Here is a 10,562-nt window from a genome sequence, read left to right on the forward strand (position 1 = left end):
CCCCCCCCCCCCCCCCCCTCTTTTCTTGTTACCATGTTGAGAATTTCTCCTGATGAGTGGACTTCCTAAGGTAACAATTGACTGGAAGCAGGCTTATTTGGACCTATGTTTAATGGAAAATGAAGATAATTTTTGTAACTTCATTCAAATTCATTTTTAGATGATTGAATTTGTTCATAACTATATTAGACATTCATTTCATTGATTCATGTTGCTTCCGGTCAGTATAAAACTCACAAGCACATAATCGTGTAATTTATTCGAAAGAATCTCTGATGTAATACAAGTTTTTGGAAACAAATGCCCACAAGAGGAGAATATGGCGATAAAAAAACACCCTAAACAAAAGGGATGTTTTACATAATGGACACTCCAGGAAAAATATAAATGCAATAAATGAACAATAAACAAGGATTTGTAGAAGATAGGCTACTGATAAGAAGATCAGTACAACTTGAAAGCTGAAGCATATGCAGAAGCCAACAAGATGGAGAATAGTAGAGGTTTTGACAAAGTGTTCGAGGTTCCGTCTGATGAGTCGTTGTCTGTTGATGGAACAGTCTTTGATCCAGGTCCTGCACAAGCAGTAAGGTATTTTAATTGTGTAGTTGCCATATGAACAAACTGATAGAGCATACAGTTAAGCGTTTGTTTTGTTCTTACCTGAAGGAACGTTGTTTGAAGATTCTGGTGCTCCTGCTGGAGAGCCGGTGGGAGTAGCAACTGACAATTTTCAGGTATTACAAGTTAGCGCTTTAGATTGAGATTGATATTAGTCCATAAATAATCCGCCTGCTCATAAATTTTCCACTTGAATTCTTACCATTGCAGCTGCTGATGGAAGGAGTCTGAACATTGCAAACTCGGGGAAGAGCCAGGGCCTGGGTTTGGTTGATATTGATCCCAAGCGACGAGCCACCACCATTCAGGACCTGGCACAAGCATTGTGGTTGTGAACGGACAACACTTGCAAGCTGTGTGCAGCATGCTTGTGATGGGGTAGAGGAGTTCCCTGTAATGTAATTAAAGCATGGCGACAAGCTGATCAGCACATTTGTACAGTCCGACTGTGCGGCTGCTCCTGCCCAGTGCACAGCAACAATAACCGCAACTAGAGTCATCACCATCTTTGTGTGTTCCATTACAACTACTTTTGGGAATGGTAAAGAGAGTTTATTTGATGAGAACTCAGAAGGTTAGAGAGTTTGATTTCTGAAGTTCCGAGCAGAATTGTGTGGTTTTTGTAGGGAATGGAAGGACGAAAGGGACAGATGGAGAGAAGTTTGATTTGGTGAACCACTTTTCCTACTTCCTTAACAGTTTTCTTTGTTGGAGCTATTGGAGCTAAGCTAGCTGGTCAACTTTGGCGCTTTGACACCTAATGCCTGGACTTGGGAAAGTATATGATCGGTTATCACGGCAACCAACTTCTTCATCAGGTAAAAACTCAGAAACTTAGGACTTTTAGGAGTCGTTAAGGCTGTTGATTTGGGTGGCTAAACTTTAATAGCGTGTAGGAAGCGTAATCCTAGTTTGATCCTTCTGTTGCCTTCGACTTTTATATCTTTCTGTGTTTGGTCAATGGTTATCCTAACCCTTCGAGAAATTTTGCTGCGGGTTAGATAAACAAAAGTATGATGGGAAGAAGAAAGTAAGAACAGACGTCCTGCACAAGGCATGTCCTTCCACACTGATCAAAAGAGGAGTACATGTGCAGTGGTTGATATGCAGTAGGCCTGCGGCTCCAGCCCCCTCAATAGGAGTTATAGTCTCTTAAGAAGCACATGCACAGGCGGGATACATTAATACTGCTAAGTTTTGAAGCAAAAATCTGCCAAAATCAAAGGAACCGTGGGCAAGCCAAGCCTCATTTGTTTTGTAGACCAATGAATTTCTGAAGTTGTAGAAAATTGGGCGTAGTCCCGAGATCGGAGCGAAACTAATGTAACCTTTTTATTGAATTTTTATAAAAATATTATCTATATTATTCAAAGAATTGAGGGAGCACAAGAATGTCAGTTTGAACTCTGAAGTATAGCCGTAATGGATTTGAGCTCTGCTGAAGCCTGCAAGTGGTTGCTGAGGTAGTTGAGCTTCAAAACCTATCCCATGGCTTCCCCTCCACTCCCTCTTACTTTGACTAACCCTCTTCTATAAATTCCTTCATCTTTTCCTCTTAACTCCAATAAACTTCCAAATCCAAAGCGTCGGAACATTATCATACACTTGCCCACAAGAGTTATCCCAATGAAGCCATTTGTTCCCCTTGCCCGAACAATCCTGGTGCTCGCTCTAGCGTTTGCTGTAGCAATTCTTCCAGTTTTGGGTCAGATCAATTCACCCTGCAATCCTTCCATGATTGCTCGCTTCACTCCTTGCATGAACTTGCTCACAAACAGCACAGCAAATGGCACTTCACCAACTGCAAGCTGTTGTGATTATCTAAGGTCGCTCACTGGCACAGGAATGGATTGCCTCTGTCTCATTGTCACTGCAAGCGTTCCCTTCCAACTACCCATCAACCGATCGTTGGCGATTTCTCTTCCTCGTGCCTGTAACATGCCTGGCGTCCCAGTCCAATGCAGAGGTACAACTCCTAACTTTCTTTAAAATTGACAACATAGAACAAATAAGTGTCATTAACCATGAGATCAAAGTTCAAATCTCCATCTCCATATCTTCTTCGATTTGATCCATTTCTGAACGAAAAAGTTGATAACTTGGTGTTTGTTTGTGTTCTTTTGCAGCCTCTGCTGCTCCTATTCCAGCTCCAGGTAATATGCTTTTCTTCAAAGAGTGACAAGACTGATGTTTTTATGGGGAGGAGGATGATGACAGTTTTTTGGTATGTTTTGATAGGTCCTATCTCACTTGGTCCAGCCCTGTCTCCTGATGCATCACCAACTCCACTAGGTACATATTTCACACTTAGGCTTTGAGTTTGAAAAACTTGTGTTGATCTCCAAATGCTATGCATTTCTTGATTAGGTTCTGGCATCCCTCAACCTGCCACGCCTGCACAGTCACCGGAAGCAGACACCACAGAGTTTCTAACTCCGCCTGAAACTCCGACCACGACCACTGATGCCGGGACTGGGATTTCACCTGAACTGACTCCGTCATCTGCTACAATACCCACTTACAACTTCTATCTTCTGGGATTGGCATTGAGTTGTATGGTTTCGAGGCTATACTAGATTGCTTATCCAATATTTGTTGATTTATTGATTCCAACAAAAAATAACAAAGATATGTTTATTTATTTGTAATTGTGGGGAGTTAATTCTTTTGAGTTTTGAGTGGAATAGTTGTTTGATTAGGTTTTTGGGCTTTGAGTTGGTTCAGAGGAGTGACTGCTTGTATACCTAAAAAGCAGACATACCGAGAATTGTTTGTTAATTTGTTTATAGTCAATTTAAGTTCCTCATTTTATTGCTTTTCCCACATAAATTAAAATAGTTTGGAGACTATGGAGTCTATTATGATAATAGTTAAACCTCAAGCACTATCCTCGCCCTAAACAAATAGTGCTAGAAATGTGAGTTGCTCGCTTTTCAAGTCATTTCTAGGATGACTTGTAAGATCTCACTTTCGTCAGATGAGGAGTAGAACAAAACATTTTTACAAGGAGTAGAAACTTCTTCCTATCATACGCGTTTTAAAAATCTTGGGAGAAGCCCGAAAGACAAAAACCAAACAGGACAATATCTACTAACAATGGACTTAGGCGGTTATAAATGATATCAGAACCAGACATCGGACGGTGTGTCAAGAAGAACGTTGAGCCCCGAATGGGGAGTGGACACCGAGCGGTGTGCCAACAAGGACGCGAAGTCTCATAAGGGGGATAGATTTGTGAGATTCCACATCGGTTGGAAAATATAACAAAACACTCTTTATAAAAGTGTGAAAAACCTTTTACTAGCACACGTGTTTTAAAAACTTTGAAGGGAAGCTTAGAAGAGAAAGTTCTTCCAAATAGAACAATGTCTACCAGTGCTTATCAAAGAAAAAACTACCAACAATTCATTGTGAGGCAACTTCAATATGAATGTATTCATAAATAGCACCTTTGAACTTCAGCACAGCAGATGATAAATCAATCTATAGTTCAGATTGTGTTCACGTTAACCACAGCATTACTCTATCAGACTGTCTGAAACAAGAGCAGAAGAGGGTGTATTTTACCCATACAAAGTAAAAAAGACAGAAAGAAAAGCAAACCTCTGCTGATATAACATTTAAATCTTAAGCTGAAGGAACGCTAGCTCCATCCTTGATGGATTGACGCCAAGCAACCTCCCTAGCTCCATTCTTGTCTACAATTTTGATAACGAAGTTCGGTGGGGCCACAACAAGCCTGGACCTGATCTCAAGTATACATTTATCAACCAAATCAATAGCTTCTTCTTCTGTCATACCACTATGGTAGTGTCTATCCATCATGGAGAGTGAAAAGTAAGATCCATAACCAAAAGCTCCCTTGTCAACCTTGTGAAGGGTGGCAATATAGTCAATGTAAAACAGGGATGGGCCTGTCTCCTTGTCATATCCCGCCAAAAGAATGTTCACAGAATATGGATTCTGAAAATCAAAAACTCACAATTGAAATCAGGAGACAGTTACGGCTCATTCAAAGATACAGCTAAATGCAGGATTATAAGAAGAATAGTGGATCACTTATTATTATGCTCTAAGCACAAAAACAAAATTACACAGTAAAACTCCTCTTTTATGTGCTCGTTGTTTACACGAGTTCTACATCGAGCCTAGCTTATCCTTGATGAATAAAGACTTGTGCCCCAGTGGCTAAAAACTTAGTTGTAGTGGTGAAACATGATAATTGGTACTTTGACAAGCAGACAACTCAGTAAGAGACACAAAGACACTAGAAAAAGAGGTCACCCTTGTGCACGCTAGGGGAGCAAGATCAAGGAAGATTTCATAGAACTAGACATAAAGAGTGTACATGTAAACACGAACCAGCTTTCCTGAAAGTCATTAGTATTCTATGCAGTCGTCACCGCATCACATGCCATACCATTTTAAAGCCAACCCGATCTCGCCCACCAACACATCAAATTACATTTGAACACATCTCTAGCAGAATTTAATGAAATTAAATGAGGTTACAAGGACAATATCTGCTAGCAGTGGGCTTGGGCTGTTACAAATGGTATCAAAACCAGACACCGAGCGGAGTGCCAGCGAGGACACTGGCCCCCAAGGGAGTAGATTGTGAGATCCTATATTGGTTGGAGAGGGGATCAAAACATTTCTTATAAAGGTGCGAAACATTTCTTATAAGGGTGTGGAAACCTTTCTCCAACCGACGCATTTTAAAACCTTCCGGAGAAGTCTTTAAAGGAAAAATCCAAAGATGACAATATTTATCAGTGGACTTGGTTCTATTTCTCGTACAAGAAGTAGAGTATAATACATAAGCTCATCATTGTTAACTTTCTGAGTTAAGAAATGCCATCCCTAATAGTAAGGAATGAACCAATAGGATGATAATAGCAAGACAAAACATGATATAAGAGAAATACATGAACTTTGGCCTGCCTACACTCTACACAGCTGGATACAAGAACAAAAACGCAAATCAAAGTGTTTAACATACAACATCCGGAGATGGTTATCGGTCTAGTTTCTTTCCATTGTGAGGCATCCTTAAAGATGACAGAAATCGGGGTTTCGAAAAAACAAACCAAGACAATATTCCCTCGCTCTGTAAACATTTGAACAGTTTTAAGCTCCACAAACTAGTAAAAGTTAGATTGAAGACAAAACTATTCATACTTCTTCATCACGATGAATTATTAGAACCGCTTAAAACAACCCCCATGATCCAACGTTCCCAAAACTAAAAAATTTAGTCAAATGAAAGTTATAGTAAGAAGAAATGATATTACCTTCCGCAAGGCGGTTGCGAGTTCACCACGAGTAAAATTAGCAGCAGCAGCAGAGGTCAAAGGGATACCATTGCGAAACTGATACAAAGCCACATTCTTCTGTATATACTCCGTGAACTGAACCCTATCGAATCACAGTCGAAAGCAACGCATAATTGACAAAAGACAAACGATTAGAGAAGAAACAAGACTTCCATCAATAAAAACCTCAAACCTGTCGCCAGGTTCGCCGCTAGCTGCGACGAGCTTGTGGGAATCGAGAACCATGATCTTGTCCTCGTTGGATTTATGAACCAAAATACTATGCACCGCCGATGTGTCAGCCGCCACTATGACGAATCCGTTGCCAACAAATCCAAATACGCTCTCCATTCTCTTCTTCGTTCTTCTTCTTGTTGAAATCGATCTGGTGTTTACAAGCTTTTGTGAAATTCGGGAGCCCCCTTCCGAAATTATATGCTTTTACAGCAGCGACTTGAAGAACAAGTTCTCTCACTCTCACGGCTTTTTCATTTTACATTTTTATTTTTCAAAATTTGGATTTAAATTATTTTCTTTTTTAAATTTATTTTGTAACCCAAAAATAAAAAATAAATGCATAGAAAAAGGCAAAAACACATTTATTTATTTATTATTATTTATTTATAGATTTTTACACCGGAAGAAAGCAACCGCCTTCTTTAGAGCTAAAACTCGACAGAAAAAAAGAGAGGAAAAAAAAAAAAGATAATATTATATAAAGGTTGAAAAGCCCCTCTTTTCATAGATATTCATTCATAAGCGCGCCCTCCTCCATTTCCTTCCTTCTCTTTCAGAAGTAACCAGCCAGTTTCAGAATCGACAACAACGGGCTTCTCTCCGTCGACCTCCTCCGACCACCTTCCGGCCCTTCTGTGAAGAACGATTCTCTCTGGCTTCTGAATATCTCATCGGCTTGCTTTCCTTCTACGTTGAAGGCAAGTTCCTTTGCTTCTCTGTCTAATTCGTTCATTATGTTCTCTCTCCCTGCGTCAGATTTTCATGATTTAGGGTTTTGTTGGTAGTAAAATTGGGGGAGGGTAATTAACGAGTAATTTGTACAATCTTTTACCAGCGAGGAAGTTTCTGTGGTTGTTTTCGGCATTGATTCCGAACCCGACCAAGCGGAGATTCTCATTAGGGGAAGCCATGATGGCGATTGGATGGCCTGCCGGAATTACGAGTACGCCGCCCTCTGATAGACGACCGGCAACTCTTTCGAATCTACCGCTTCTTTCTTCGCGTTCCTCTTCTTCCTCCCTTCTCCAATGTCGTTCTTCCTCTCTCCTTCCTCGCTGCCACTGGCTGCTCTGTATGTGAGGGCAGGCCATCTCGAAGGATCCAGCTCCTTCTGAAACGAACACCACCCATGTCGCTCTTGAGTTGAAGTGGGGCACCATCATTCCACCCTGAAAATGACAACAACAACGGTTATAGAACTATATTCGAGAATTCTATGAATTAGGTATTGGACAATTGTGGATTTCAGAGCTTGCTTCAATACTTGTTTGATATCGACGACGGAAGTGGCCACATCGGTTCTCCGAAGTTGGGGGAACTCATCAGGGCAAGCCTCAAACATTTGACCGTATTGGTTGTTGTAAACAGGGGTCTGGCTTTCGAGCTTGATCGGAGCTCTGACTCCCCGACTACCTTTTCTTACGGAGGTGGCTCGTTGGCTCAACGCTCTTAGTTGCTCTTGTGATGCCCTTACGATTTTTCCTCCTCTCTCCCTTCTCTGCTTGAATATCCTCTCTAGTTTATCCCGTGGAATCTGCAATTTCATTCCAATAATTATATCATTCTGGGAAGTTAAAAGAGTATCCATTTAGAGAAGAGAAAGAAACTGACGTTTAGAGCAGCTTCGAGAACATCATTGCTGAAAACGCTGTAATATGCTTGAGATTCACCTCCGGCGGATAGATAATCCTGCAACAAAACCAGGAAGCTCGAGTAAACAGCCACTGGAACATCATTCAATTCTCTGAAGAAAAGTCCTCAAAACCTTGAATTCGCCCGGATTGTTGACGGGTTGAACCAATTTCACGATCTGGAGATCTTCATTTTCTTGGTTTGCCAAGTATAAAGTTGTTCCGGCCGGGATCGTCATAACATCCCCTGATTCAACGTTGTAACTCTCTTTCCTAGTTTCCCTCTTCTCCTGCACTACTGTAGTGATCGTCGCTCTTCCTAGAAAAGATAATGTCGAGATTAAAACAAGCTCCATTTCCATAAAGCCAAAAACAGAGGAAAAAACTTGCCTCTTACGACCAAGAGAACACATTCCGCATCCAAGTGATGGGGGACGATGAAGGTGTGAGGGCGGGCCTCAAGAAGTGCCAATCGCTGGTTTTTAATTCCTTTCAAAAGCTCCGACCTCTCGGAGAATCTCTCCAGCACCCTCCAATGGCCCTCGTCAGACCTGTACCTTGATTGAAAACGCTGTTCCTGAAAGTAGTAGGGGTTGTTGCTCTGTTCTTGCTCTGTTCGTCGAATGGCTACTTGATTTACACGGCTTCTTCCCCCATGTTGTCGTTCATGACGTCTCCGTTCATCTTCCCTGCTTCTCTGCTCTTCTCGTCCCCTTCTCCCATGCTCTCTTTCCCATTCTCGTTCTCTCTGTTCTTCCTCTCTACGACGTCGTTCTTGCTCTCTACGCCAATCTGGGTCTCTTTGGTTTTCATCTTCTACATCCCTTCCGCCTCTATGTTCGCGTTCTCTGCGTTCTTGCTCTCGCTCTCTGCGGCGGCGCTCTTGCTCTCTACGCTCTTGCTCCCTACGCCAATCTGGGTCTCTCTGGTTTTCATCTTCATCATCCCTCCCGCCTCTACGTTCGCGTTCTCTGCGTTCTTGCTCTTGCTCTCTGCGCTTTTGCTCCCTACGCCAATCTGGGTCTCTTTGGTTTTCATCTTCATCGTCCCTCCCACCTCTGCGTTGGCGTTCTCTGCGCTCTTGCTCTTGCTCTCTGCGGCGGCGCTCTTGCTCTCTGCGTTCTTGCTCCCGACGCCAATCTGGGTCTCTTTGGTTTTCATCATCTTCCTCGTCCCTCTCGCCTCTACGTTCTCGCTCTCTTTGTTCTTGCTCTCTACGGCGTCGCTCTTGCTCTCTACGTTGTCTCTCTTCTTGTTCACGTTTAGGATCTCTCTCATTCTCATCACGACGACCTCTACCCCTCTCACGCTCTCTCTCACGTTCACGACGACGTCGTTCTTCCCGCTCATGTTCTCTCCGACGTTGCTCCTCTCTCTCCCACTCAGGATCTCTCCGTTCAACCTCATCAACATCCTCCCCCCTTCCCTGCTCTCGCTCCCTCAGCCGCTCCTCACAGACCTGTTCACACTTACGTTGTTGCTCCACCCCACGCTCCGCCACTTGGCACCGGAGCCGACACACCTCATACTCCGCGCGAGGACTCCCCCTTTGGTTCACTCCACATCCCTTCTTACAAGCAGCAAACTCATCCACGTTCTTCCCTTTCAGCTCCTCGCACCGGTTCACACATCCATCATGGTCAACCCCAGCCCCGCTGCTAAGGCTCTCACCCTTATCACCCAAACCAACAGACAAACAAGCAAGAAAAAGGGTAAACGCCAAGAGACACAAACGGAGCTTAACTTTAGACAACGCCATGTTTGAGACCCGAGATGTCCTTCACAGCCACATCCATAATGCCTACTTATAGTACTTAGAGCTCGAGGTTGGAGTAAGATTAAGGTAACATGCTGATCGCCGAGTGTCCAATTTGGCAGAGATGGAGGTGTCATGTGATGTGGTGAAAAGACGCACCAGTGAGTAGGAAAAAAACAGAGGAGACAGCTGCAAATAATGGATTCTCTAACAAATAAAGGAGAGTGGAGTAGAGGATATGGAGCAAGGAGACAATTTGAGAGAGTGAGGAGTGCAAATGGTGGGCTGAGGGGCGCCGACGCGGCGATGGGGCGAGGCTTTTGTTAGACACCTCATTGGCAACGTGTTAGTTTGCATGCAAATGGGATCACTATCATAAGGTATTTGGTTCGAAAACATGGCTTCTTTCATGTGGGAATCAAACAAAAAGGATATGAGTTCTTAAAATATTGGTAATTTGCTTCATCTTCATCCTCTCATGGATAGTGAGTGATGATCAGTGGGTACGAGATGAGATGGATCTAAGTTGTGCTTATCTTTGCATTTTGATCTTTACTTATGACCGTACATTGGTGCTATGAATGAACAAAAATACTATTAAAATGAAACAAAAATAGGATGCGGTGATAACTCTAGCTTACATGTAAGTATATACAATTCTATATCGATGAAAGAGAAGAACGAGTGTCAACAAAGATGCTAGATTTTAAAAATGAGTGAATTGTAAGATCTCACATTAAATGGAGAGATGAACGAGTGTCAGCCAAGACACTAAAACGAAGATGCTAGATTTTAAAAATGAGTAAATTGTAAGATCTCACATTAAATGGAGAGATGAACGAGTGCCAGCCAAGACACTAAACCTTGATGAACGAGTGCCAGCCAAGACACTAAACCTTGAATAAGGTAGATTGTGAGGTTTCACGTCGGTAAGAGGGAAGGAAGCATTTTTTTTTTTTTTTTTTTTTTTTTTTTTTTTTTTTTTTTTTTTTTTTTTTTTTT

At 42.3% G+C, this 10,562-nt stretch overlaps 4 protein-coding genes across 8 annotated transcripts; 1 reads left to right on the top strand and 3 right to left on the bottom strand.

Moving 5' to 3' along the window:
• Nucleotides 1-173: 173 nt before the first annotated feature.
• Nucleotides 174-1,231, bottom strand: LOC111479174 (non-specific lipid-transfer protein-like protein At2g13820). The gene is made up of 3 exons (XM_023123703.1): nucleotides 824-1,231; nucleotides 664-723; nucleotides 174-575 (listed from the first exon to the last, which is right to left on the bottom strand). Exons 1-3 carry the CDS (start codon nucleotides 1,140-1,142, stop codon nucleotides 445-447), a joined length of 510 nt encoding a protein of 169 aa, XP_022979471.1. The 5' UTR covers nucleotides 1,143-1,231; the 3' UTR covers nucleotides 174-444.
• Nucleotides 1,072-3,437, top strand: LOC111479172 (non-specific lipid-transfer protein-like protein At2g13820). Of its 4 annotated transcripts, none has more exons than XM_023123700.1 (5): nucleotides 1,072-1,162; nucleotides 1,248-2,587; nucleotides 2,748-2,774; nucleotides 2,860-2,913; nucleotides 2,989-3,437. In XM_023123700.1, the coding sequence occupies exons 2-5, from the start codon at nucleotides 2,248-2,250 to the stop codon at nucleotides 3,195-3,197; spliced, it is 630 nt and encodes a 209-aa protein (XP_022979468.1). In that variant the 5' UTR covers nucleotides 1,072-1,162; nucleotides 1,248-2,247; the 3' UTR covers nucleotides 3,198-3,437. The 4 variants fall into 4 exon arrangements, with proteins under 4 accessions (XP_022979468.1, XP_022979467.1, XP_022979466.1 ...); XM_023123699.1 differs by having other exon boundaries at nucleotides 1,086-1,162; nucleotides 1,229-2,587; XM_023123698.1 differs by lacking the exon at nucleotides 1,072-1,162 and having other exon boundaries at nucleotides 1,285-1,439; nucleotides 1,623-2,587.
• Nucleotides 3,438-4,029: 592 nt separating this feature from the next.
• On the bottom strand, nucleotides 4,030-6,418 carry LOC111479173 (proteasome subunit beta type-2-A-like). The gene is made up of 3 exons (XM_023123702.1): nucleotides 6,130-6,418; nucleotides 5,916-6,039; nucleotides 4,030-4,584 (listed from the first exon to the last, which is right to left on the bottom strand). Exons 1-3 carry the CDS (start codon nucleotides 6,285-6,287, stop codon nucleotides 4,249-4,251), a joined length of 618 nt encoding a protein of 205 aa, XP_022979470.1. The 5' UTR covers nucleotides 6,288-6,418; the 3' UTR covers nucleotides 4,030-4,248.
• A 210-nt stretch (nucleotides 6,419-6,628) lies between these two features.
• Nucleotides 6,629-9,602, bottom strand: LOC111479171 (vicilin-like). Of its 2 annotated transcripts, XM_023123697.1 has the most exons (7): nucleotides 8,861-9,602; nucleotides 8,195-8,758; nucleotides 7,939-8,123; nucleotides 7,785-7,862; nucleotides 7,438-7,707; nucleotides 7,006-7,342; nucleotides 6,629-6,920 (listed from the first exon to the last, which is right to left on the bottom strand). In XM_023123697.1, exons 1-7 carry the CDS (start codon nucleotides 9,561-9,563, stop codon nucleotides 6,727-6,729), a joined length of 2,331 nt encoding a protein of 776 aa, XP_022979465.1. In that variant the 5' UTR covers nucleotides 9,564-9,602; the 3' UTR covers nucleotides 6,629-6,726. The 2 variants fall into 2 exon arrangements, with proteins under 2 accessions (XP_022979465.1, XP_022979464.1); XM_023123696.1 differs by having other exon boundaries at nucleotides 8,195-9,601.
• Nucleotides 9,603-10,562: the final 960 nt, after the last annotated feature.

The sequence above is a fragment of the Cucurbita maxima genome, unplaced genomic scaffold (assembly GCF_002738345.1).
Source record: "Cucurbita maxima cultivar Rimu unplaced genomic scaffold, Cmax_1.0 Cma_Scf00005, whole genome shotgun sequence".
Lineage (NCBI taxonomy): Eukaryota > Viridiplantae > Streptophyta > Magnoliopsida > Cucurbitales > Cucurbitaceae > Cucurbita > Cucurbita maxima.

Bases quoted from the DNA above. Each gene is read 5' to 3' on its own strand.
- LOC111479174 (XM_023123703.1), bottom strand. From the start codon at position 1,142: ATGGAACACACAAAGATGGTGATGACTCTAGTTGCGGTTATTGTTGCT. The intron at 724-823 runs GTAAGAATTCAA...GAAAATTGTCAG, and splicing joins TTCCATCAGCAGCTGCAATG to TTGCTACTCCCACCGGCTCT. The intron at 576-663 runs GTAAGAACAAAA...CTGCTTGTGCAG, and splicing joins TTCAAACAACGTTCCTTCAG to GACCTGGATCAAAGACTGTT.
- LOC111479172 (XM_023123700.1), top strand. From the start codon at position 2,248: ATGAAGCCATTTGTTCCCCTTGCCCGAACAATCCTGGTGCTCGCTCTA. The intron at 2,588-2,747 runs GTACAACTCCTA...GTTCTTTTGCAG, and splicing joins CGTCCCAGTCCAATGCAGAG to CCTCTGCTGCTCCTATTCCA. The intron at 2,775-2,859 runs GTAATATGCTTT...ATGTTTTGATAG, and splicing joins TGCTCCTATTCCAGCTCCAG to GTCCTATCTCACTTGGTCCA.
- LOC111479173 (XM_023123702.1), bottom strand. From the start codon at position 6,287: ATGGAGAGCGTATTTGGATTTGTTGGCAACGGATTCGTCATAGTGGCG. The intron at 6,040-6,129 runs GTTTGAGGTTTT...GTGATTCGATAG, and splicing joins AGCGGCGAACCTGGCGACAG to GGTTCAGTTCACGGAGTATA. The intron at 4,585-5,915 runs GTAATATCATTT...TTTGATTTTCAG, and splicing joins TCGCAACCGCCTTGCGGAAG to AATCCATATTCTGTGAACAT.
- LOC111479171 (XM_023123696.1), bottom strand. From the start codon at position 9,563: ATGGCGTTGTCTAAAGTTAAGCTCCGTTTGTGTCTCTTGGCGTTTACC. The intron at 7,863-7,938 runs GTTTTGAGGACT...GTTTTGTTGCAG, and splicing joins ACAATCCGGGCGAATTCAAG to GATTATCTATCCGCCGGAGG. The intron at 6,921-7,005 runs GTAAAAGATTGT...AATCTGACGCAG, and splicing joins CCACAGAAACTTCCTCGCTG to GGAGAGAGAACATAATGAAC.